The sequence below is a fragment of the Bos grunniens genome, chromosome 5 (genome assembly GCF_055505025.1).
Source record: "Bos grunniens cultivar Pamir isolate PY7600 chromosome 5, Bosgru_T2T1.0, whole genome shotgun sequence".
NCBI lineage: Eukaryota > Metazoa > Chordata > Mammalia > Artiodactyla > Bovidae > Bos > Bos grunniens.
This window is the reverse complement of record NC_141169.1, coordinates 117,005,222-117,029,242: the sequence shown is the minus strand read 5'-3', so window position 1 is coordinate 117,029,242 and position 24,021 is coordinate 117,005,222. Positions and strand designations below refer to the sequence as shown.

At 57.2% G+C, this 24,021-nt stretch overlaps 1 protein-coding gene across 2 annotated transcripts in view; it reads left to right on the top strand.

The window, feature by feature from the left end:
• KIAA0930 (KIAA0930 ortholog) overlaps positions 1-18,136 on the top strand; it is a 42,048-nt gene extending 23,912 nt beyond the window's left edge. For both annotated transcript variants that reach the window (XM_086403238.1, XM_086403239.1), the window contains exons 2-10: positions 3,862-4,013; positions 6,553-6,678; positions 6,780-6,857; positions 7,125-7,226; positions 8,469-8,609; positions 9,141-9,335; positions 12,002-12,164; positions 13,137-13,295; positions 13,711-18,136. In XM_086403238.1, coding sequence (XP_086259364.1) covers positions 3,862-4,013; positions 6,553-6,678; positions 6,780-6,857; positions 7,125-7,226; positions 8,469-8,609; positions 9,141-9,335; positions 12,002-12,164; positions 13,137-13,295; positions 13,711-13,751 — 1,157 coding nt within the window. In that variant the 3' untranslated portion in view covers positions 13,752-18,136. The remainder of the gene's footprint in view (positions 1-3,861; positions 4,014-6,552; positions 6,679-6,779; positions 6,858-7,124; positions 7,227-8,468; positions 8,610-9,140; positions 9,336-12,001; positions 12,165-13,136; positions 13,296-13,710) is intronic.
• The last annotated feature ends 5,885 nt before the right edge of the window (positions 18,137-24,021 follow it).

Below are 24,021 nucleotides of genomic sequence, written 5' to 3'. Positions count from 1 at the left end.
CTGACCCCATGTCACCTGCATTCACAGGTGGATTTTTAACCACTGGACAACCAGGGAAGTCCCCTGGTTATTTTTATAAAAGGCAAATTTGCCTTCTTAAAAATGACAGCTTGTTCTTTCAGTGTGATTTTTTTAATCGCTAGTGAGATTGATATTTTCCCACATTTTACCGAGTGGGTCTGTTTCCTTCTCGGCAGTTACCTGTTTGGGTATTTCACTCATTTATCTGTTGCGGTCTTGCGCATTTTCTTTCGTAACTTGTTATGCTGTGAATTCTTTACATACAGTTATTTATTGTGACTTGCGCTGCCCTGGTTTTCATGTTCCCTTTGATTTCAGCTGTGCCTCTCTTGGGCATAAAGGGAATTTTGAGTGTTCAGGGTGGCGGGCGGGTCTTGACTTTCGCAGTCTCTCTTCTTGCTTTATCCTGAGTGTCCCTGGTCTGGCCTCTGCCTGACTGTCCCACCTGTCTGTCCTGCTGCGTCTCTGGGTGTGGCGCCCACAGCCACTCTTGGCAATGGTTCTGGCGTCTCACTGGTGAGAGGCAGGGTACGAGGGGGCTCCCCGACAGAGTAGCTTTCTTCCTCCTGAGTTTGTCATTGGTACTAAATAGTGATACGCTAGTGATAACATCTGTGTGATGTCTGCAGCGAACTCCCAGCCCCTTGTTCCTTTCAGAGGTTAGTGCTGGGTCTCCCCACCCATACCTGCGGGGCAGCCAGGGGCTGCAGATGCTCGGGAAGACGGGTGGGGAGGGCCCTGTCTGGGTGCCCAGGTGCCTTCTCAGCGGGTGGCTGGGCCACCTGCCTGTGGAGTCACCGCTTTGAGCCCTGGGCGATCTGAGTCAGAGGCGCTTCGGCCCTTGTGTTGCGTGTGGTCTTGGGGCTTCTTTGAAGGTTTTTCTTGGATCAGAGCCCTTTTGACTGAAAGAAAAGGGCATGTTCGCACCCTGTGTCCTGCGTGGGGCACCTAGGCCTCTGGTGGACAGTGGCTGGGCCACATCTGTGCTGTGGGCACCTGGGCAAGGCACCCACCTCCCTGAGTTCGTCTCCTGTTAAGTTGGGCCAATCCGTTTATTCACGCAGCATTTATTGAGTACCTGTTGTGTGCCTGGCTCTGTTCTGGGCACTACACTCAGATGGTCATCCAGGCAGGTCCCTACTCCTGGGAGGCATTTGTGCAGCGGGGGACAGTCGTGAAACCCCATAGTGATGGCGGCAAAACAAGGTGAGGAGGAAGGAGCACCTCCAGCACGTTTAATGTGGGGTCTGAAGTGGTTCCCTGAAGACAGGAGAGCCATCTGAGCTGCAGCGGGAGTGGCAGGAAGGAACCCCCTGTGTAAAGGCTCCAGGGTAGAGGGGTGGGCAACCCCAGGAGGCCAGCAGGGCTGGTGAGTGGCGAGGGGAGGGGCTGTCACAGGGAGTTTTCTTAGAACTTTGGCTTTCATTCTGAATTCCATGGGAAGGTTTGAAGGGGGACAGAAGCTGACTTTAAATACAGACCCTGTAGCTGTGGTGTGGGGGGCGGACTCGGGGGTGAGAGTGGATGGGGCTGTGGATGCAGTCCAGGGGAGCTGGCCCCCGCCACCCCGGGAGGGGAAGGACCTGGGTGTGGTGCCCGCCATGCTCTCTGATGGCTGAGGGGCTGCCGGCAGTTTCTGGGAGAAGCATCCAGGCGGTGGGCTGGTGGTTCGGGAGCGGCCCGTCGAGGATGGGGGCACCGGCACAGGGTGACCTTCCGGCTGAACCCCACGAGCCCCTGTGTCGGGGGGAACACGGGCAGGCGGTGTGCTGCGGCTCCCTCACTAACTGGGCCGGATGGGCTGTGAAGAAAGCGATCACTCAGCATTTACAGCAGGGAAATGGGACCCCTTGTGCGGACCTGCTGGGACAGGCCTGGCGGCACGTGGAACCCTGGAGGGCACGTTGGCATGTATTTTGTGCCGTCTCCAGCACGCCAGTCCTGCACGCAGGACCCCCCCCGCCCCACCCCCAAACTCAAGGACCTTCCCTTGTCAGAACCTGGGGCTGCCAGCTGCCTGCCGAGCGCTTTGCGTTCATTATCTGGGTCCATCACATTGCATTTTCCAGAGCCTGTGTGTGTGCGTGTGTCTGGTCTGACAGGTCTGAGGACTCAGCAGTTTCTAGCTCTGGGATCTTGGGCCTCTTTTTCTGACTCCTGAAAGTCAGTCTCTTCTCTTGTGAAATCAGGCAGCAGCTGTAACAGGCTGTGGGCAAAGTTCAGTGAGACGGCCCACACGGCTCTGGCAGGGGCTCAATATGGCAAATGCAGGAAGAACCGTGGCCGCCTACCTGGTGCCGTGGGTACCACCAGGCTCCTTCTGCTTGCAGAATAAAGAGATCGCCAGAGGGCGTATGCTCTTGAGCCTGAGTGATGTGGATGGTGAACTTGACTCACTGTGGCAGGTGGTGGGGTTCAGAGCCCTGACCCACTGCGTGTGGAGACCACAGCGGCTGCCGTAGCCCCTCTGAGGGACCAGGAAGCAGTGGGTGTGGGCAGTCTTGGAGCGTTGAGTCTAGAAGGCCTTCTGCTGGGCTGGGGGCTCAGAAGGAGCTGAGATAAACTGTCCCCGGAGAGTTCTTGCTTTGTTAGGAAGAATGCACCCACCACCCCCGCCACCCTTGATTTTGTGCAGAGGGCTTTAGGGGTGTGAGTTGGGCACTGCCTGTTGTCACAGGGGTCAGTCTGGGGGTCCTGGCCTTTGCCCCTGAAGCTGATGGGTGACCTTTGTCTTGATAAGGCTCACCGGCCTGGGCCCCTGACTGATGAGACCCCTTTCTGTTTTCCTTCCGTGGGAGCCAGCTAGGGTGTGGGCCTGGGTGGGCTGCGGACCCCCCTGGGTGCAGAGGGCGGGAGCCTGTGTCGGAGAGCTGATGTAAACAGGGCCGGGGTGTTCAGAACTCCAGGGCCTGAGGGCTGAGCCCCCCCTCACCCCCCATCCCCACAACGCCCTGGAGGAGTGGGTGTGGGCTGCAGGCCAGGGGGTCTGACCACTTGTGAGGCCCCGAGGGTCCCGCCTCCACGGGTTCCAGAAGAGAAATGCAAGGACTTGGGTGATGAAGTCGCTTGGGGAGAAGAGGGAAAGAAACCAGCAACAATGTAGTATCTCGGGTTTCTAAGCGATAACTCTGCAGCACATCTTGTGGTTCCATCAGGTCTGTGCAGACGCCCACCTTGTCTAGGTCCCGTGGGCCAGCCACGTCTGCGGTGTCTGCCTTCACCCCCAGGAAGCTGGGGATCAGAGCGGTCCCTGGGCTGGCCCGTGGTCACACAGCTAGTGCAGAGCTGGAGCGGAACCTCTCAGCCTTCCTACTGGAGCCTGTTGAGCTTTTTTTCTCCTTGTGTGGGAAAGAGGACCATAACGATCTAGGTATCAGGAAGAAATACCGTCGGTAATAAGAAGCAGAGTCAGCCGGCGTGCTGGAAGGCTGCCTCCCTCCTGCCTGCAGCTGAGCCCGGCAGGCAGAGGGGCAGCTGTCCCTTTAAGTCAGATTCCTGGGGTGGGGGTGGGGAGGGAGGTACCGGCAGGAGATGGATGGATCTCCCCTCCTGAGCCCTTGGGGCTCCCCGCCAGACAGCCTGCCAGACAGCCTGCCGAGCCTTCCCTCAGATCCAGGCTTCCCTTCCCGTGCGATGCTGCTGATTCATCCTGGGGCTGGAGTCCGCGGTGCTGCGGGGCTCGGGGCCTCCCGCGGAGGTGCCCTTGGGCCTCTGCGGGCGCCCGTGGGGGCTGGGGCTCTGCACATCGTGGAGGTCTGCGGGGGGCAGGGCGGGGGGCCGGGGCTCGGCCCAGGCCCCTCACAGTACCCCCCCCCCATCCCCTCTGGCCTCCCTGCGCAGGGTGCTTCAAGGACGACCGCATCGTCTTCTGGACGTGGATGTTCTCCACCTACTTCATGGAGAAGTGGGCCCCACGCCAGGACGACATGCTCTTCTACGTGCGCCGGAAGCTGGCGTTCGCGGGCAGCGAGGGCGCCCTGGACGGGCGGAAGGTGAGCGCCCTGGACCGCCCCCCCCCCAACTGGGTCTGCAGGCTTGTGGGCCGGGGGTCTGCAGTCCTCCTCGCGCGTGTTAGGAGGGGAACGCGGTGTTCATTCAGTGCCCGCCAGGTGCCAGGAGCTGGGCGGGGACAGTCACACATGTGTCCCGTGGTGGGACGCGCGGGCCTCATGTGGGTATTATTACTGAGCTTCCCCACGAGCCCGGAAGGCGGAGATGAGTATCACTACAGTGCCTTGGAGGAGACATGTCCAGAGGCTGGGTGGTCTGGCGGGCATCTCATCCTTAGTAAGTAAACAGAAAAGCAAAGACGTTGACTCCAGAGGCTGGGTCCAGCCTGACCGTGGGCAGGTGACCTGGCTTGGTGATGGTGGTGATGCCTGCCAGCCCCCGAGCCCTCACCTCACCCCCGACAGGGGCTCAGCTCTCTGCCTCTCCCATCTCCCATGTCTTCCCAGCAACTGGACAGGACAAGGGTTGTTATCCCTTTTTTACAAGAAGAGACCAAAGGCTCGCAGGTGACTTGAGTCACCTCCGGTGTTTAATCCACTAAAGTTTCAGTCGACAAGTTAATAGAACAAGCTTTGCATGTCTTTCAGAAGCTTTATTTAGTGTTTTGTAAAATATCGAAGCAACCTGTATGCCAAACATACAAAGGCGTTGTTTTCATTTAAACACAAAAGTGCCTCGGGAAGTGGAGACGGGTTTTTGCAGCCTGCCTGCCCAGCGCTTGTGACCCCGGGCTGGGGCTTGGTGGCCGGGGCTCATGCCTTCCCTGCCTTGTGCCTGCTCTTTGAGCCTGATTGTGCAGGACGGGCTTTCTGCAAACAGATAGCCTGGTGCCTGCTGCAAAGGAGACATGGTGGCCTGCGTGCCTGCAGCCAAATGGCTGGTCCGATCCGGCTGCGTGACAGGCGGGAAGACCTGGGGGTGGGCCAGGGTGCTCTGGTGACCATCTGGAGTCTGCAGCAGCTGGCCGTGTGACCGGGTTGTCACTGGGGCCAGTGGACACTGGGACCCTGAAGTGCATCACGCAGAGCCAACACAGTCTGGGTCACTATAGTGACCAGAAGGGAGGGGAGTGGTCAGCGGAGGCCACCTGAGTGAGGTGGGTCTTGAAGGAAGGGCAGATATGGTCCCAGCGGAGGGGCCGGTGGCCGAGCAGTGGGCCTGACCGTCTGCTGAGGTTTAAGTTTCAGATTTTTTTTTTTTTTGCAAAATCTTGGTGGTTGTTTAAAGGAAGCATGTTGAGACCAGAGGCGACAGTAAGGGCTGAGTGTACCTGAGACGTGGTTGTGCCTTGAATGTTGGTGCCTGGAGAGGCCCCAGCTCTGGTCAGGGAGGGTTTTCTTAGCCGATCTGGCCTTGACTGCTCCAGTGGGCAGGCAGGGCTCAGGAGGGGTCCGCTTTGTGGGCTCCCAGAGTGGCCAGGCAGGGAGGTGAAAGGAAGCTGCAAGTGCTGGCTCCTTCTCTCTGGGAGAGAACCCTGGACTCAGGCCTGAGCAGTTTTGGAGCCGGAGGCCTGAGGCTGTGTGTGAGGTCCCCTGAAGGCTGGGCTGGGGCCGTGTTGACAAGGGCAATGAGGGGACCCCGAGTTTGGGAGCGTGTGGCAGCTAGCTATGCGCATGCTGGAACGTTCCATCGCACCCCTGCCCAGAGCGCTCTGCAGGCCCTTCTCTCCCAGCACTGGGAGGACAAGATGACTGAGTCTTGGCCGGGCCTCAGGGAGCACTCCCCCACACCCCTGCCCCCGGCCCGGTCTGCTGGGACCGACGGCGTGGCCAGTGGCACGTGGAACGGTTGGTGCTGTGATGGGGTGAGGAATGGGGTGGCTGGGGACCCACAGAGAGGAGGAGGCAGCATCTGCCGGAATGTTGTAGGTCAGAGCGAGGGGATGACGGTGGACGGAGGACATTTGTGGGGAGGGGCGAGCCAGCACACGCACGACAGGCCCTGCCGGGGTGGGTCTGCGGTATCTGAAAGGCAGCAGGCGGGCGGCGCGGCGGGGGAGAACCCACGGGTCTGGAGGTGCGAGGTGGACGGGGCGGGGGAGGAGGGAGACCACACAGCTGCTCCCGCGCAGCCTCCCTGCCCGCCTCTGCTGCGAAGAGCAGAAAGGAAAGCCCCTGGCCGGCGCGCTGTGGGCGCTGCTGCAGGGCCTGCGCACTGCGGGCTCTCTGCGGCAAGCCCGGCTGCCTCCCGCCCCCTCCTCATCCGGCCGCGGAGCTGGTACCCAGTTGCCGTAGCAACCCGAGGGCCTCCTGCGCGCTCCTCTGGTGTAGAGGGTGGCTGGCTGGACTGGCTGCCTGTGGGCTGGGCCAGGATGCTGGGATCCCCCGCCCTGCTGGGGGGGCCAAGGGACGACCTCGGTGGGAGGCTGGCTTCTTGATGAGACCCCGGGGTCGCGAAGCCAGAGAACCCAGGAGGGAGATTGGAGCCCACGCCCCGCGTGGGAGGGGCCAGGGAGGAGAGGATGCCCCCGGGGCGGGGGGGCGGGGGTGCTGGGACTCACCTCTGCCCTGGGCCTCACAGCTGGCGGAGGCCGAGCCCGAGGTGGAGGTGGAGGTGTACCGGAGGGACTCCAAGAAGCTGCCGGGCCTCGGAGACCCGGACATCGACTGGGAGGAGAGCGTCTGCCTGAACCTCATCCTGCAGAAGGTGCCTGGCGCGATGGGCAGGGCTCCCGGCGTGGGGGCGGGGTGCTCGAAGGCCCCGGGCACAGCGGACCCCTGAACTCCCCTGTCCCGCACCCCTTCCAGCTGGACTACATGGTAACCTGTGCTGTGTGCACGCGAGCCGACGGCGGGGACATCCACATCCACAGGAAGAGGTCCCAGGTGAGCCCGCGGCGCCCAGGGGTGCCCCACCCGCTGCCCTGCCCTGAGGGGAGGCTGACCCCAGAATTTCCCTGCGGCCTGGGGGCCTGGGTCCAGCTCAGGAGCCCTGAAGCAGGTCCTCCCTCCCAACGGCTCCTTCCCCAGCGGCTCCTGGGGCCCTGGCGACCCATGCCTTACAGCACACCCCACCCCAGCGCGTGGCTCCGGGCCCGGGTGCAGGGCTCAGTGGGGGTTTCACTCAGCCCCTTCCAATCATTTTCTTTCCAGCAAGTGTTCGCGTCCCCCAGTAAGCACCCCATGGACAGCAAAGGGGAGGAGTCCAAGATCAGCTACCCCAACATCTTCTTCATGATCGACAGCTTCGAGGAGGTGGGAGCTCTGTCTTGGTCTGGCTCCCCCCCAGCCACCCCCCAGGCCTCACATGCCTTCAGGAAGGAGGTGGGGGCAGGGCTGGGCTCCCGCTCTCCCTGCTGCTTCCTTGACTCAGGGCAAATGAGTTCACTGGGCTCCGAGCCTTAGTGTTCTCATCTGTAAAATGGGCGTCAGGGTTGAAAGATCAGAGAGCTCACGCGTGGGAGGAGGCATCATCAAGTCCTGCAGAGCGCTGCCCGGGCAGGAGGGACGGTTATTACCACCCTCGAACCCTAAATGAGGCCTCCCCACCTTGGGATCCTAGGATGTCTGCGATGGGTGGGGCTCCGGAAGTTACAAAACTGGGGCCTGGGGCAGCTCACTCAACTGGGAAACGCGGGGTGCTGGGAAGCCAGCTGCGCCCCCTGGCGACCCTGCCGGCTCCTGTCAAGCCACCCTCCTGTCGAGGTCTGGGCAGTGGAGCTGTTCCCCCCACCACCCACAGTGAGGGCAGAGGGTGGGGGGGCCCTGGAGCACTCACGAAGAATGGGGCGTGGGCTGCAAGTCGCTTCTCGATTTGGTTGGTGTCTTGAGCATTTCAGTTCAGGGGGCTGAGCGCCCTCTCCAGACTCACACAGCTTGTCCACAACAGAGCTGAGATTGAAGCCAGAGTCTGGACCTCAGAGCTCAGCCTGCACACAGCCCCCCGCCCTGCCCCATGGGCAGTGACTCTCGTGGGGGCAGGCTGTCCAGTCCCCTGCAGACGGTCACCCCCCCCAGGCAGGCAGTCTGTGAGGCTTCTCAACTGGTGCCCACATACACGCCCTGATGGCTGGGGCAGGGCTGGGGCGGGTGGGCTGTGCACCCATAGCTGGGGGTGGAGAAGACACTTGAAAGTGGCCAGACAGTCCCCGTGAACTGTTCTACTTCCTGGTGTCACTCCGGTGGACAGTGAGAGGGTGGCACATCCTCTTCCTGTTCCAGAGTCACTTATGACCTTAGCCCCTTGTAGACGCTGCCCCTGCCCACGGGTCGCCTGTCCCCCTTGCTGCGCGGGTCCCCGTGGAGTGGTGGCAGGCCTGGGGGCCTTGGGCAAAAGCCTTCACGTCTGTGGCTCAGCGTTCTCCCCTGTAAAGGGGGAGTTTCCAAGCAGCCCTCCCTGGGTCAAGGAGCCGGGCAGGGGGCTGGGAGCCGGGCTGTGCTGGGGGCCGGGGGCAGCCAACCGGTGCCATCCCTGCGTCTGCCTCGCGCCCCCCCCAGGTGTTCAGTGACATGACCGTTGGGGAAGGGGAGATGGTCTGCGTGGAGCTGGTGGCCAGTGACAAGACCAACACGTTCCAGGGAGTCATCTTTCAGGGCTCCATCCGCTACGAGGCGCTCAAGAAGGTGTATGACAACCGCGTGAGTGCAGGGTGGGCTGGGTCCAGGGGGCGATCACCCCGCAGCGCCCCTGCCCTCGCCCAGCTCTGCTGTGCCTGGCCCACCCCAGAGCTCCTGCAGCGCCCCCAATGCCCCTCCTAGGCGGCTGGGGCCTGGGTCACGTGGGGCTCTTCCCAGGGAAACCCTCCTGGGATTATTGGTCCCCGACAGATGGGACCGAAGGGAGAGGAGTCCAGGTGGATGGGTGCCCTCCTGCCGCTGGGCTCCGCCCCGGGTGTCCTCTCTCTGGACCCCGGGGCAGGGGACGAGGAGGTGGTCTCTGTCCCCAGACGGGGTGTGGTCGTTGGGGCGAAAGGGCGTCAGACAGGGATGCGAGGGTGCCGGCACTGCCCCGCCTTGTGGGCGAGCCCGGGTCAGCTGGGGCTGGGTCTCCCCGGAGCGGGGCTGGCGGCCCTCGGGGGCTTCTTGAGGGAGGGTCCCCCAGCTGCTGGAGCCCCCAGGGAGCAGGCACCCCGCCTGCCTGACTCCGTGCCCCCGCCTGCCCGCCCGCAGGTGAGCGTGGCGGCCCGCATGGCCCAGAAGATGTCGTTCGGCTTCTACAAGTACAGCAACATGGAGTTTGTACGCATGAAGGGGCCCCAGGGCAAGGGCCACGCTGAGATGGCCGTCAGCCGCGTGTCCACCGGCGACACGTCCCCCTGCGGGACCGAGGAGGACTCTAGCCCGGCTTCGCCCATGCATGAGCGGGTAAGGCTGCGCAGCTCGGGGAGGGCCTCTGCCCTTCCCTGAGGCCTGCCTCCCACCACCTCCCTGGTCCTTCCCGCCCCCCAGCCCCCCGAGAGGTAGGTGTCATGGTCCCCACCCCTCTGGGGAGGAGGCCGAGGTTCAGAGAGGGCAGGTGACTGGCCCGGGGTCACACAGAAGGTTAGTACCTGGGCCCCGAGCTGCCACGGTGGCAGGGCTCAGCCAGCGGGGTCCCAGCACCCGCCCTGGTGGACCTGCTGGGTGGGGGCGGGCACCCAAGCGGCCTTTCCAGGGGCGAGATGGGGACGATGACGGATGAGCTCCAGGAGGGTTGGCCAGAGCCTCGAGACCCTGGGGCCCCCCAGCTGGTCTCTGCCGGGGCCGCTTGCCAACCAGACGCTGGGCCCCGGAACTGCTGGCGACTGCCGCAGCCATGGACGGGTCCGAGCCTTCCTGTCTGCAGAGCTGGGCAGCTCCAGGCCTGCGGGAGTTCCTTGCTCTGCTCCCTGCCATGTGGCTCATGCAACAGCACTGAGCCTCTGAGCCCTTTCTAGGCTGCTGTCCTTCCCCGGGGGCCGGGAAGCTGACCTCAGTGGCAGCCTTATTCCCAGAGCCTCTGGGGTGGTGGGCGGGGGGCAAGCCCAGGGCTCAGGCAGGAGAAAATACCCAGCCCATCGGCCACGTTGCCCGTGTTGGGGGCTCCAGAGGAAACCGGGGGTCTTGAAGGAGGAGTGCGTCCCCCCCGGGCGTCTCCAGGAGGGGCTGCAGGGTGGGCTGCAGTCCGGGCACTGCTGCTGCATGAGCTGGGACAGTCTCTCCTCTCTGAGCCTCAGTTTGCTCACCCGGAAATGGGGTGAACACACACCCGCCTCCCGCGGTGTTGGGGACTCAGGAGCCAGGGCATCAGGGGCCCCTCTGGGGGTGGGGCCGGCTGGGGCATCTGCCTGGAGAAATGGCCCCCGAGCGTGTCAGTCCAAGTCCCCGCTGGCGCGCCCGAGGTCAGGGAGCTGTGCGCACCCTGCCTTTCACTCTAAGCTCACCGTCACGCGTCCTCCCGGCAGTCAGGGGGCACTTTTCTTTCTCTTGTTGTGTCTTTTTTTGTTCGCTTTGAGTTTCCTGCAGTGAATGTGTTTTGTAAGCAGAGCAGAAACGACAAACGCTCTCTTTCTGTGATGATGGGTGAGAATTCTGAGCAGAGGCGTCTGTTGTCTTGGGAACAGAGATGGTTTGTCTCTGCGATAAGGAGCCTTATCCCCCTCGGTTCTCAGGTGCCCACTGAGGCTAACAAATGTGTGCGTGACAGCCCTCGTGAAGATGTGGCCTGGGCTCAGGCCGGATAAGCCTGGGTGCCAGTTCTGGCCGCGTGTTTGCCCAGTGACCACAGAGAGGTTACTGGACCAGTCCGGGCCTTCATCTTCCCATCTGTCAAATGGGGGTGCTGGTCTTTCTCTCCCAGGGTGGCCGTGGCGGGGAAGGAGACAGTGCCTGGGAAAGCCCCTGGCCCCCAGCAGCAGGGGGGCCTAGGGTCAAGGGGCGGGGCCTGCCAGGGTTGTCCCAGCGCTGCTCGGGCGCCCCGCCTCTGTGCTCCCTGCCTTCCTTTCCCAGAGGGGTCGTTTGTAACCAGCGCATGACAAATGCAGACTCTGTGTGTTGTGGTTTCTGGTGTTTGCTTTTCTATCTTCTAAAAACCTTCCCTGGCTTGTGGGAGGACCGTCTGGAGCCCAGCGGCCGCCGGGACTCTGGTGGACGTCGGAGCCATGACGAGGAGGCTGACGGGGCTCCCGAAGTTTCAGTCCCAGCTCACCTTGTTCCTCAGATTCTTGTTTGCATGGGGAGGAGGGAGGAGATGGGCCACGTTCCCTCTGCCTGGAACGCCCTTCCCCCCCTTCTTCACCTAGCGAACTCCTACTCGTCCTTCAAGACCCAGCTCAAGCGGCGTCTCCTCCGGGAAGCCTTTCGTGATTTCCCAGGCTTTTGATTCCTTTTGCCTGTGTGCTCGCCTGTATCCTGTGCTTCCTTTTTTTTTTTCTGTCTTTAACAACCAACATTCAGTCTGTGGTTGTCAACTTTTGGGTCTCTCACCACCCCCGGCAGACTGTGAGCTCCTTGAGGGCAGGGACCCGGTCATGTGCTCCCCTGAGTGGGTGTGGAGAATGGTTGGTGATGGGCAGTGTGGTTAGAAGAGAGGAGAGCAGGAGATGGAGGGGTGAACTGTTTGACCACTGCATTTCTGTGGAAGGACGCTGGGGGAGAGAGGGGACAGGAGATAAAAGCCAGGAGAAGAAATTAGAGGGAAGAGCAGGGCCTTAGGGGCAGCAGACCTGGGGTGCAGCCCAGCGTGGCCGCCGTCTGCTGGGTGACCTTGGCCCCGCCAGGGTGGCTGTCCCGCCTCAGCCGGTTCTCACGTCAGGGGTGGTTGGGAAGGTTCCGCGGATTTGGTGCCTGGAGGGTGCTCGTCCCGCGTGAGCAGCCAGGCTTGCTCTGTGCTCCGATGACCCCTGGCGGGCGGTTGAGGCCCCAGGCGGGCGGCTGGGTTCTTCCCGGGGCAGAGCTGGGGGCCAGTGCCCACCGAGCCCCAGGCTGGCTACGCTCTGCAGGCGGGAGACGGGTGGGCGCCAGGGCCCCCCCAGGTCGGCGGGCTGCCCTGGTGACATGCTCCTTGTTCCCAGGTAACCTCCTTCAGCACACCCCCAACCCCTGAGCGGAACAACCGGCCCGCCTTCTTCTCCCCATCCCTCAAGAGGAAGGGGCCCCGGAACCGGATCACGGAGATGAAGAAGTCTCACTCGGCCAACGACAGCGAGGAGTTTTTCCGGGAGGACGACGGGGGAGGTGACCTGCTGCTCCCCCGCCCCCCGGCCTGCGGGGCCTCCTCACTCCCTTCTGCACATTCAGAGAGCCAGGGGGCCATGTGCCAGCCCATCCTGGGCGGGGGTGGAGCTGTGGACAGACAGCAGACAGCCACCGAAGGGAGCCCCCAGCCCCGGCTCAGTGTGGCCGGCAGCTGGCACCTGATTTCAGGGGCTCCGAGGGGAGGGCTCTGGGCGCGCGCGTGCCGTTCCCTCCCTCTGCGAGGTGCCCTGTGGCCCTGCCGCCTTCAGCAGGGTGTCCCTCGGGGCTCACCTGCCCTCCTCCCTGAGCCTGGGCCGTCTGTCCGGCGGCCTCCTGGTCGTCTCTGCCCGGGTGTCTCTGCGGTCCTCAATCACACCTACTCGGTCCTCAGGCCTCCCTGCTCCCCTCTCCGCCCTGCGTCGCCCTGCCGTGGGAGCAGTACCGCGGGAGGGCAGGGCCGTGTTTATCAGAGGGGCGGCAGGAGGCCGTTGGAGGAGCTTAGAGGCTCCTGATCGGCAGGACCGAGGCAGAGGGCCTGCTGGACGAGACCCTGGCCGGGGCTGCAGACCCCAGCCCAGGCCTTGACCTGCTCTCGAGTGGGCTTGGGCAGTGCCGCCCTCCTGGGTTCCTTCCAGACCAGCGGGAAAGTGTCCACAGTGCCCACCTGCCTCCCCGGGTGGCCCACCGGCCGGGTGATGGTGCCGGGTCGTCCCAGCTGTACCCCCATACCCCTCCGGGGAGAGGACCAGAGCGGGGCAGCCGTGGGGCCCGGCACAGCAACAGGCCCGGGCCTACAGGGGAGGCGCTCCAGGACCGGGGCGGGGGTGTCAGGCTAGAAGGCAGAGGGGGCTGGAGGGCAGTCAGGAGGAGGTCCGGTCAGGTCGGAGGTCGAGCTGGGCCGGGGAGGGGTCACCTGGGTGGGAGGTGTGCTCCGCTCCGCAGCCCGGGCCTGACACGCCGTCTCCGCTGCAGCTGACCTGCACAACGCCACCAACCTGCGATCTCGCTCCCTGTCGGGCACGGGGCGCTCCCTGGTCGGGTCCTGGCTGAAGCTGAACAGAGCAGACGGGAACTTCCTTCTCTATGCACACCTAACCTACGTCACTTTGCCGCTGCATCGGATTTTAACAGGTAACTCTGACTTTGGGGTGGGACCTCTGGGGGAACCACGACCCCTAAAAAGTACTCCTGTGGGCAGTACTGGGGCACCACGCCGTCCCCCTGGAGGGGCTTAAGACCCTCAGCACGTGCGTGCTACTCGAGGGGTAGGCGGCCCCACGGGGGCCGTGGCTCCAGAGTCAGGCTGCCTGTGTGAGCCCTGCGCCCCGAGCCCTTGCCCCGTGTTGCAGCCGTTCCAGGCGCGCTCATTGCCCCGTTCCTGTCCGGAAGGAGGGTGAGCCCAGCCCCGCAGGTCCCCAAGGGCTGGAAGAGCGCCTTGAGGGCTTCCCTCACAGATGGAGCACTGGGAAGGTCCCCATGCTCCCTCTGCGAGCACAAGGAGGGTCACCCTTCCCTGTCTCCTCCACGCCCCCTCCTGCCACCCTAGACATCCTGGAAGTTCGGCAGAAGCCCATCCTGATGACCTAGCCGTGTGCGGAGCCTGCGCGGAGCCCCCCAGCCCTGCCCAGTCCTGGGAGTGCTGCCAAGTGCCTACCTGCCCACCGCCACTGGGGTCTTCCAGGACCACCCAGCGCCGGAGCCGGAGCCAGGCGGGGCCGCTCGACTCCTGGGGCCAGGGCCGACTCCACGAACACCAGCCCAAACTGAAGTGCCTCTTCCTCGTCCCTGCTGGCCCTGCTCCGGCCCCTGCGCCCGCCCACCCACCACCCTCAGCCTGTCTTTGGGGGAATCCTCTGCACCCCGAGGAGCAGACCTGCCAGTAGGCCGCAAGAGAGCAAGGGAGTGGCCAACGGCCAGCCCGCTGACCCGACACTCACCTCCCAGCAGACAGCAGGGAGACCACCTGGCTGGCGCCGCGCCACGTGTCCAGCGCTCACGGAAAACCGGTTTAAGATGTGTTGATGCTGATCCGATGAGTTAGTCCCGATCGTCTGTCCCCCGGCTTCCCCACAGTCGTCTTTAGATGGGTTTCCACAGGGAGCACGCCGTCTGCTGGCTGTACCCTGGGCTGGGAATACCTCACCCCGCGCCCAGCTCCAGACCGGCCCTCGTCCCGCCAGAATGGCCTTTGCTTCCAGCCAAAGAGCATCAGCCACATACACGCACCTCCAACCTGGAGACGACCTGTCTGCACCTCGGCGGACGTGACCTGCAGTACTGGGGTCCTGAGGGCAGGAGGGAGGGGTCGTACCCAAACAGGAGAAGGGTGGGGTCCTGCTGGAAGGGCGGACGGTGCGCTGTGGGGTCGACGTCCTCCCAGGAAGTTCCAGGCCGAGCCTCCATCCTCCGCGGCCAGGGCAGGGGCTGGAGCGTCTAGTCTTCCCTGCTTTCCTGGAGCTCATTTTCTTTGACTGGGTGTGCGGGTCCCACCTCTTAGGCCAATCAGTGAGGCAAAGAGGCATTGGCTTCCCCATGGCCCGGGGCTGGTCAGGCCTCCTTCCAGCTTGGATGGAAGGTTTCTGTGTGTGGGGACACACCGTGCTCCTCTCAGAACCGCGAGCCTCCCCGGGAGCAGAAACGTCGCTCCTGCCGCTTCCCGTGGGATAAGCTGTCAGCTGGGTCTCTGCTGCTCTGTGCGCACCCTCAGGGGTATCTGAAGGGTCTCTGGTGTGCGGGTAGCGACCCCCCCTGGGGGAGGAGAGGGGGAAGGAGGAGGGACTCGTGTTCCCGTCCGTTTCTGTCCTTCGTGCTCCAAGGGTTTGCTTCGAGCTCCGGGAAATGGGGACTCCTTTGGGGCTTCTCCAGATTTTGTATGCTGTTATTAAAAGCGAGCTACTGCATTTCATTCTGCCTCAGTTTGCCCACCTGTGAATGGGGCTGATACCACCTACCTCACTGAAGTCTCCAGGGTTCCAGCGCACGACCAGGTCAGGGTGAGATGGCCAGTCATTCCGCATAGCTCAGCTCAGGTGTCGGGTCATAGGAATGCTTTCCTCCCCCTCCCTGCCCACCCCAACCCTGCCACCCGGGCCAAGAAGGCGAGTGGTGGGATCGGGGCGAACGTTCTCGCCTTCTCTGACAGCGCCCGGCTCACCCACGTTCAGCCGCATCTCAGCTCCTCACATGATTTGACCGTCTGACGTCCCAAAGCTGCGTCTTCCAGCCCCAGAGCGCTGGAGCAGAGCTTCATGGACCTGGGAGCCCGGCCCAGGGTCCTGAGACGGGGGTTGAGTGCTCCCTGGGCTCCTTTCCTTCCTGGTTTTCTGGGGTCTGAAGGCTCTGGGCCCCGACCTCGGGAGAAATGCAGTCCTGACTCGTCTCCCGGCGGCGAGGTCGTTCAGCACACGGGGAAGTGCAGGGCCTTCCCCGTCGTCAGCGGTGAGGAGCCGGAGGAGGGAATAGGCTCCCCTGTTAAGAGCCTCGTAGGGTAACTGAGGGCCAACTGCAGGAAGGTTGTATGCGTGCTTTGCAGATCTTAGAAATGAGGGCCTGGGGTTAGCGATCACAGCTCACTCGTAAAGCGCGTGAACAGACGCACAACATGGTTTGGCTGTTTCGTATCCAGCGTTGAGGAGTCCCTGGCGTATACAGGCGCTGCGCTAGACATTTAGGTACCGTCATCACCCCTGTCTTAGAGACGAGGAGGCCGCCACAGAGAGGTTAGGTGAACTGCCCGAGACTGAACAGTGAGCGGGGCGACAGGAGCACAGCCCAGGCGTCCGGCCCCCATGGACACTGAGCCGCGACCCCCTGCCGCCCCAGGATGGACACAGGAGCCGAGCTTGCTCAGTCTTAAACGCTCCCCGGGGCACTTCTGACACTCGATTTAAACAAGCATAGAGGCGTTTGGTCACTAGGCAGGAAGCCCTTATTCTGAGTTTTGCGTTTTTCAGTCCCAAATGACTTCAGTAACAGAGTCACAGAGAGGCACGTGACAGCAGGAACCAGGCCTCCAGCGTCCCGGGGCGTCTCAGTGTTGCCATACCTCACTTCCTGTATGGCCATCTTTCATTTTGCAGGAACATGCCTGACTTCTGTAACATGGAGGTGGCCAGAGCTGTGGACATGTCTTAAGTGGGAACTGGATTCAAGTCCGGGGTTCCTTTGAAGAAACCTGTAACCTTTAAGCTTTTTAAGGACATTAGTGAGGCCGTTCCCTGCTTTACAGTGAAACGTCTCTGTCCTGCAGCCAGGCCAGGCCTGCTGTCTGTTCGCATCTCCCAGCGCCTGAGGGTTCAGGCAGCATTTAGCCTCCATTCAGTGTCTGATAGAAGGAATGTTCAGTTGTCTGTGAAAACAACTGAGCCTTGTTACTTCAAAAGAATATTGTTTAAAACAAATATCATTTGAAACATTCGGTAACAGAGAAGTTGTCAAAGACAAAGTATTCTATAGCCAGTCAGCTTGGAGATAGCGTGGGTTTTCTGGTGAGTCAGAGCCTTGCTAACATTTGGGCTTTTCAAGGACTGTGAGCAAAGCATCAGAAATCAACCAGGTGTCTACCAAAGATGCTAATAACAGGAAGGCATGTTCCTGATGTGATTTTTTTTTTCAAAGAATCTAGCTAGAATCAAACCAGGATTTCTTTTTGCTATTTTAATCACATAAACTAGTCAGTAAACATTTTCGAAGAATGATGTGAAAACATCATCTTTTTTCTGTTAAAAGACATTCCAGAGAAAGTCCCTATGCAGTTACTATTGTCTAATGACCGACATTTGAAAAACATATTTGACATTATCATAATACAGGCATTTTAAATTGCTGGCCAAATTTTTAAGATTTACAGATAAAACTGTCAACTTACACCGTGGTAATAGGTTCCACTCTGATAATTCTGTTCAGTTTTCCAGTGTAGCTAGAATTTAGTTTCAAAAGCCAAGTGTCTTTTGACAGTTCATGGATTATTCCTGTTCAGGCCTTTTCTTTCCTGAGTATCAGAAAGCAGAGCTGTTTCTCTTTGAAAGGTATCCGCCCTAGTGGGACAGACTCCAGCAGGGATGCGATGCAGGCCCAGGTCGGGCCCCAGAGCCGGGATGAAGCAGCGTCTGGCGGCATCAGCCGTCCTTTGGACAGGGCTCCTCTCTGGCCAGAGTCCCGCCCCATCCTCCCAGGAGCTGGGTGCTGGGGGCACCGTGGCTTCTTTCCCTTGTCCCTGCTCACGGACTGACTGGGCACTGACATGCCATGGATGAAAAGGAGCCCTGCAGCCCTTCCTTCGTCTGAGCCCCAGGGCAGCACACGGAAGCCAAATCAGTTGAACACCGAGTGGCCTGGGGTTGGGTTCAGAGTCCACAGCGGGTAGAGCCTCGGGAGCAGAGGCAGCCGGCCTCGTGGAGGTGTTTGTTTACAGTTCTCTACCCTACCCGAGGCGGGCGGGCATCTTTGCGGCTGCAGCTCCAGACCCTAGCTCAGCAGATCAAAGCCCACAGCGATGCTCCAGCTCCGCTGAGGGTATCCAGTCCCTCGTTTCCCCACTTCTTGAAGGTTGGGCGATTTAGGTGTAAATAGTAATCTTTCATGGTCTCCAAACGGACTCTACGTGTGACGATATGTAAACCTGAAAAGAAAACCTGTGGAGGTTTTTCACGACTTTGAGGCTCAATTAAAATGATTTCTACAAAGTATATTTTAGCAGAAACACCACGACGGCGTACTTTGACTGTATTAGGATCTGTTGGTGGTGTTTCCGTAAGCACTGTCAACGGCTTCAGGATTAACCGTCTTCCACATACAATAGGAATAATTTCTAAGCAGTAATTGTGGTTGGCTGTTAGCCGTGCTTTATGACTCTGCATTTCTTTTGAAAGTTGATTTGCATGTTGGGTATTATTTATTTCTTCTCTATTGAATCTGTACCACTATTTTTTTCTCTAACGGGTGTTTCGGATTAAATATGGATACTACTTCAACGTGTTAACTTGCTGATTGAATCTTAATTTTTCCCCCAGAGATATCTTAACCTTTGGAGCCTTCATACAAGTTACTCTATTGAATGACAGAAGGCACGCCCCGGCTTTGGCGGGCCTGGGAGTTAGCAGGGAGGTCTGGAGGCCAGCAGCCGGAATGTGCTCAGATGCTGTATTTGCAGAATGAAATCACAGATACGCTTTAGGTTCGGCTTTCGGCCCCTATAAAGCAGTATATACCCTTTGAGCTATACTATAAAATTTCCCAAGCTTCTGCTAAAGAACCTCTTAAAAGGCCCTCAGAGAAGTGGGAGAAAGACTAGAATAAAAGTCAGGAGTCCCAGGTTCAAGTGCCGGCAGGCTCCCAACAAGCCACGGGTCTTCTGGAAGGTGGTCTTTGGACTGTGGCCCTGTTGCCGCCTAGCACTGTAGCTGTCAGGTCGACACTGAGAATGGTCACAGCGCCCGCAGGCCAACTCCGCCCGCGCCACCCCCCGCGGGTTCTGTGGAAGGAAGCTGCTCAGGCAGCGGGCTCTTTGTTTCCTTGGTTAGGTGATCTCTGATGTCATGAGGTGATGGGCAAAAGGCCTAAGACACCACAGAAAGTTACAACGAAAGGTGGGGTGTTGGGGGGGGAGTTGGGAGGAACACATACAATCAGGAAATAGGGTCATCACTTCAAATGACATCTCGTAGAAAGTCACTGCATTAGAAACACAAGCCAGGAGCCTCAGAACTGGCGTCAGCAAGGGCAGCCTGTACCTAGGAAGATGTACAGACAGTGCTTAGAGAGGAGGCAGCTCAGTAGGTCAGAGAGGACTTCCTTTTCACCCAGTCAACCCCCTTTCTTGCTGACTTTCTTGAAAGTCTCTACCCCGGAAGCTACCTGCCGTAGCTGCGCCCCTACCAACGGCCTGCTCTCAAAGGCTGCCTGTGTCCATTCTCTCACTCTGACAGAGATGCACTTGAGGAACCACTGTCATGCCCTAGCTTAGAAAAAAAAAGTTGACTGGAAGGGAAAACCTTGGGGAACTTTCTACCGGGAGGAGGGGTAAACGTGTAATAATCCATGCAGTACCACGGCCCATTGTATATACACCTGTTGAGTGTGTAAACGCCCTGTACTCTGCGCTCGATTGTTAAAAGGACAGCACAGTTGGAAGACTTGTATGAGGAAGGAAAATATTTGTTTTGTTTTGGGCATGATCAGACAAAAGATGTCTTTTCCTTTGCTTACAGCTTTATTCAGTTCTCTCCTGACTTGGCCTCCACGTAAGCCAAAAGGCTTAACAAGACACTTTTTTCCTGTTTGTGGGTTAAGGAACCTGACTTTAATAAAACAATGAGACCGCTCCATTTGAAACATCATGGTTTTTAGTAAACTAGTGATTATATATTTTTAAAATTAATTTTTATTGGAGTATACTTGCTTTACAATGTTATATTACAATGTTATTGCTGTAAAGAGAATCAGTTAACACATGTACACATTTCCACTCTATAGATTTTCTTTCCCATTTAGGTCACCACCCATCATTGTAGGGTTCCCTATGCTAAACAGTAGGTTCTCTTAGTTACCAATTTTATATGTTGATTATATTTTCAATAAACCACTTTGTTAAAGAGATTTTAGACAGTTTCAGAAATCAGTGAAGCTTGGTCCTTTAATGGGCACACACATACCTTCAAGACACACTGCAGGGAGCCCCGTGTGGCTGTTCCGCCAACAAGCTCCATCTTGGGGTTTTCTGAACTGTGAAGGACCGCCACCTACCTTCCCAGGCGTGGTGAAGCAGGACTGAGACGTGTACAAAGGCTGGTGTAGTTCCAGGAAATTATGATGATCATTGTGCCAAAGGGGCATTTTATAGGTTATCTTGAAACAAGAGTCATAAGGGAAAACAGATGTAGCCCACTGGTCCTCAAATTTGACGTGAGTCCAAAACAGCGGTTAAAATCCAGATGGCTGGTGATAAAATATTCTGGAATTACTGCTAACAGTGGTCATGGGTGTGCAGCTCAGTGCACAGACTAGAAACAGCTGGGCTGTACACGTTAAAAAGGAGAATTCTATAGTACGTGAGCGACGTCTGCCTCTGCTTCGGCAGGCGCAGGGTGGGCCCCGAGTGTGATTCTGTCGGGCCCTGGGTGTTGCTCGCTGCTCTTGGGACCAGCCTGCAGAACCACTGCTCCAGCCCAGCCGTCCGGCTGAGCGCCTCAAGCAGGGCCCGCGCGGCTGCAGCGCTCTCCCTCTAGGCAGCACCTGCACACTCGGCGTCTTCAGTAGTCTCCACGAGACGGTGCCAGCTCAGGAAAAATATTTTGATGGATAACTTAGTCTCTGTAATAGTTTTCTTTACCAGACACCTCTTATAAATAAGCTAAGTGAGTAACTCAGGAACGTTTTAAAAATATGAACCTTACTCTAAATTACAGTTTACTGTGTTAATGCCTTAGCAGTGATTTCCTAAATCACTGAAAACAAGGTTACACAGACGCAAAATACATTTTTATCCTCGATCATTTTGATCCTTAAGTTTCACAATGTCCTCCTGGACACAGAGTCCCAACTCTACTTACTTGCTGGAAGAAACCTCGCCTGCCCAAACCCGTTTCTTTGGAAAGTGCACCCAGGAGCCCATGTCTGGAAGGTTTGCTGCAAGCATTAAACAAGAGAACATATGAAAAGCTGCTGGCACAATGCTTCTCACAATAGCCAATGAAAGGTCCGCTATTCCCAGTCTATAACCGTTATTCCCAGTTATAACCAGTCCGTTATTCCCTGTAAAACAAGGACCCACCAGAAAGTCCTGAATGGCCTGGAGTGGGTCTCATCCGGCACAAGGGCCCAAGGCACCTAGGGATCCCGTTACTGGGGGTCTGGGTCTCTCACCTCCCAGCCGACCCTCCTGCTGCCAGGGCTTCCGGGCACACTTGCACACGGCTCCTCCCCCTCCGGCGGGCTTGACTTGCACCAACACCAGGTGCAGCAGAGGAACATAAAGTGTCAGACACTGATTCTGTTTACTTTCCATTTATTCACATTTCATGGATTGATACACTTGCTCAACGGGATCATTCAAAAACTAATACACACCGAGATTACATTGTCTGACAATTCAAGTATTTTAGCTTTAGAAAACAGTTTCCTATGTAAAATAGAAAGCAAACAATTGATCCATTTGATATATGCTACCAAGTTTCCCGTCTCTGCTACAACTGGGTCTGCCACACCAGCCACACACACACACACACACACAGGCCTGTGCTCAGAGCGCCACACGGGAAGGAAGTTGTGACAGGTCCCTCCCTGTCGCCTACTGGTGCTACAGGACAAAGCAGTTTGTACTCAGAGACTTCACTTCCAGAATAAGGATGACTACCAGGGGTTTGGGAGTGAGTCGCTCAGTTTGTAAAAATGCACTGCACTTGCATTTGGATTGTTCTGAACTGTTCTGAAACAGAATAACTGACAAATGCTCAGAAACAGGTAATTCGCTGACCTTTAAACCAAAAAAGCCTTCTCTAAACTCTAAGGTAGAATATTAGTTTTTTTCCCTCTACCCCAGAACAGGTAGATATTTTTTGGCATGCAGCATATCAAAAATATGATTTAGAATTCAAACTGTAAAACAATAATCCTTTTAAAAGAAAACCAGTCCATAAACCTGTTCTTTCATGAAAAACACAATCTAAAGTTTAAAAACTGGACACACATTTTCAGCCTGTAATTCTAATAATGAAAACAGCATCATACTCTATTTTTTGCTTAATGGGAATGCTCAAAAGGAAGAGATGAACACACAGCAGTTAAAAAAAAGGCCACTGGGATATTCGGTATTTGTCAAGATACAACACAATCTGATTTAAAGATATATACACCCTTTAGGACACATTTACGACACTCTCTTTGTAGATTCTCAAACCAAAGATAAAAACTTCATCCACATTCAACATTTTAAAGCCTAATTTCTAATAACTTGTTAAAAAATAAATCTAAACCCAAGGGGTAGAATTGAGCTGTTAAACAGTGGGGACAAAAAGGCCAGCCCCCAGCCCTCCAGGGGCCAAGGCGCCCCTCCCCCAGTAACACACATGGACTTAAGATTTTACAGAGAAATCCACATACACTTATTAGGCTCTTTTACACTCAGACATAATTAAAGTGGAGACCGGCGAGTTCCTAAAGGACAAGAGTGATTTTAAGACAATACCACATTTTGATTTATGGTATACATACCACTGTCCCCCCTGTAATTTCCACTCTAACAGTACAGTCTTAGCAAGAATTTGTTGGGAATGTTAGAAAAAAAGAAAGCCACACACACCCAGTAATTTAAAAAGACAAACTTTTTAGGATGGTGGTGGGGAAGAGTGAATCCAATCAGGACTTTCATGCCATTTTTGGTGAACATTCCACATCACATGCAAAGGCAAACAAATAATGCACCAGAGTTCCTAGAGATACAGAAGTCTGCGAGCCTGACCTTCTGGTGGGACAAGGAGCATGTGCGGCTAAGCTAGGACATGCTGATGAGGTTTGTTCCCTAATTTCCTCGTCCCTGTAACAGCCGGATAAACCTAGTGTGAACAGGGAAGGGCCAGTATTAAGTAATCAGCCACTTGTTAACTAAAACTCATCTACAACGAACACTCATGAACTTCTCATTTCTAAAAAGTAAAAGAAACAATTGCCACTTCCTCCCCAGGCCTCATGATACAGCCAAATTCGATCCCATTCCCTAGTAGTGCACGTTATCTACCCAAAGTCACACATGGGGCCAAAGTCTCCCACGGAATCAGAGGCGAGAATGCAGTAGTATAAGAATTTCATGATCATTGTTGGCCCAACTACTTTATCTCAAGTATTAAAGAGCAACGTATCATAAAATGGTTTCCCTGCTCCCTTTACATCTAAAAATTGTATTTTTTTTAATAAAAGCAACTGTACTATCTACAGTAATTTTGACTATTTTTTTTAAAGTCAGAAGACATTATGTTCTGAAGAGCAGAATATACAAGTGTGAGCCCTCAGGCACAGACCCTGAGCCTATCTGGTACCAGCATTAAATGACTCGTGAGGAATGAGTGGACATTTAGAACATTAAACCTGATATCTAGTTTGCGTGACCAGAGTCTTCAAAGAACGCTAGTGCTAGTTACCCAAAAGCTATGGAGAAGTGACGTGGCTACCTCGGGTGCAGCCACGGCTCCATTCCACATGGACATACGGAACGTCTTACCGTTAAAAAGTAAATGGAAATTTCAGTATCAAATGCAGAATACACTGGCGTCTAAAAGTTAAAGGCAACGTTTACACACACAACTTCCTCTTCCATCACCTTATTGCGTGTTTCCTGCTGAGTTCACATGGCTCATGTGTAATAAAAGCTCCTATGACTTAAGTTTAGGGTTTAGATCCAGAGTTCATCACGGTACAATTAACTAAGAGCATATTCTTTCCCTTTTGTTGTACGGTTTAACCCTTTAGTCTCTAAGGGTTGTGACCACTGTCTGTGGTCTACAAACTACCAAATTTGTGCTTTTAAACCTCTTTCCTGGCAAGCCCCCCATCCCTTTTGTCTCTAGGGGGATAGAGAAGTAAGAGCACCTCATGAAGGAACCTACAAAACCAAAGAACAAGCTACTCATTTCCTCTTAAAACGAAAAAGCAGCTCTGGAATCCTAGTAAAGCAGCCTGTGGGGTTAAAGGCCAGCGTCCACACGAAAGCAGCTGAGGACTCCTTTGCTGAAGGCAAACATCCCAGCTGTAAAGCGACGTGACAAAGCACGGGGAGCCCCTCGGCCACAGCGCGGCGGCAGGTCCACCCCACACCAGCCAGCCACGCCCACCAGAGGATGCACGCCGTGAAGCCGTGCAGATGCTG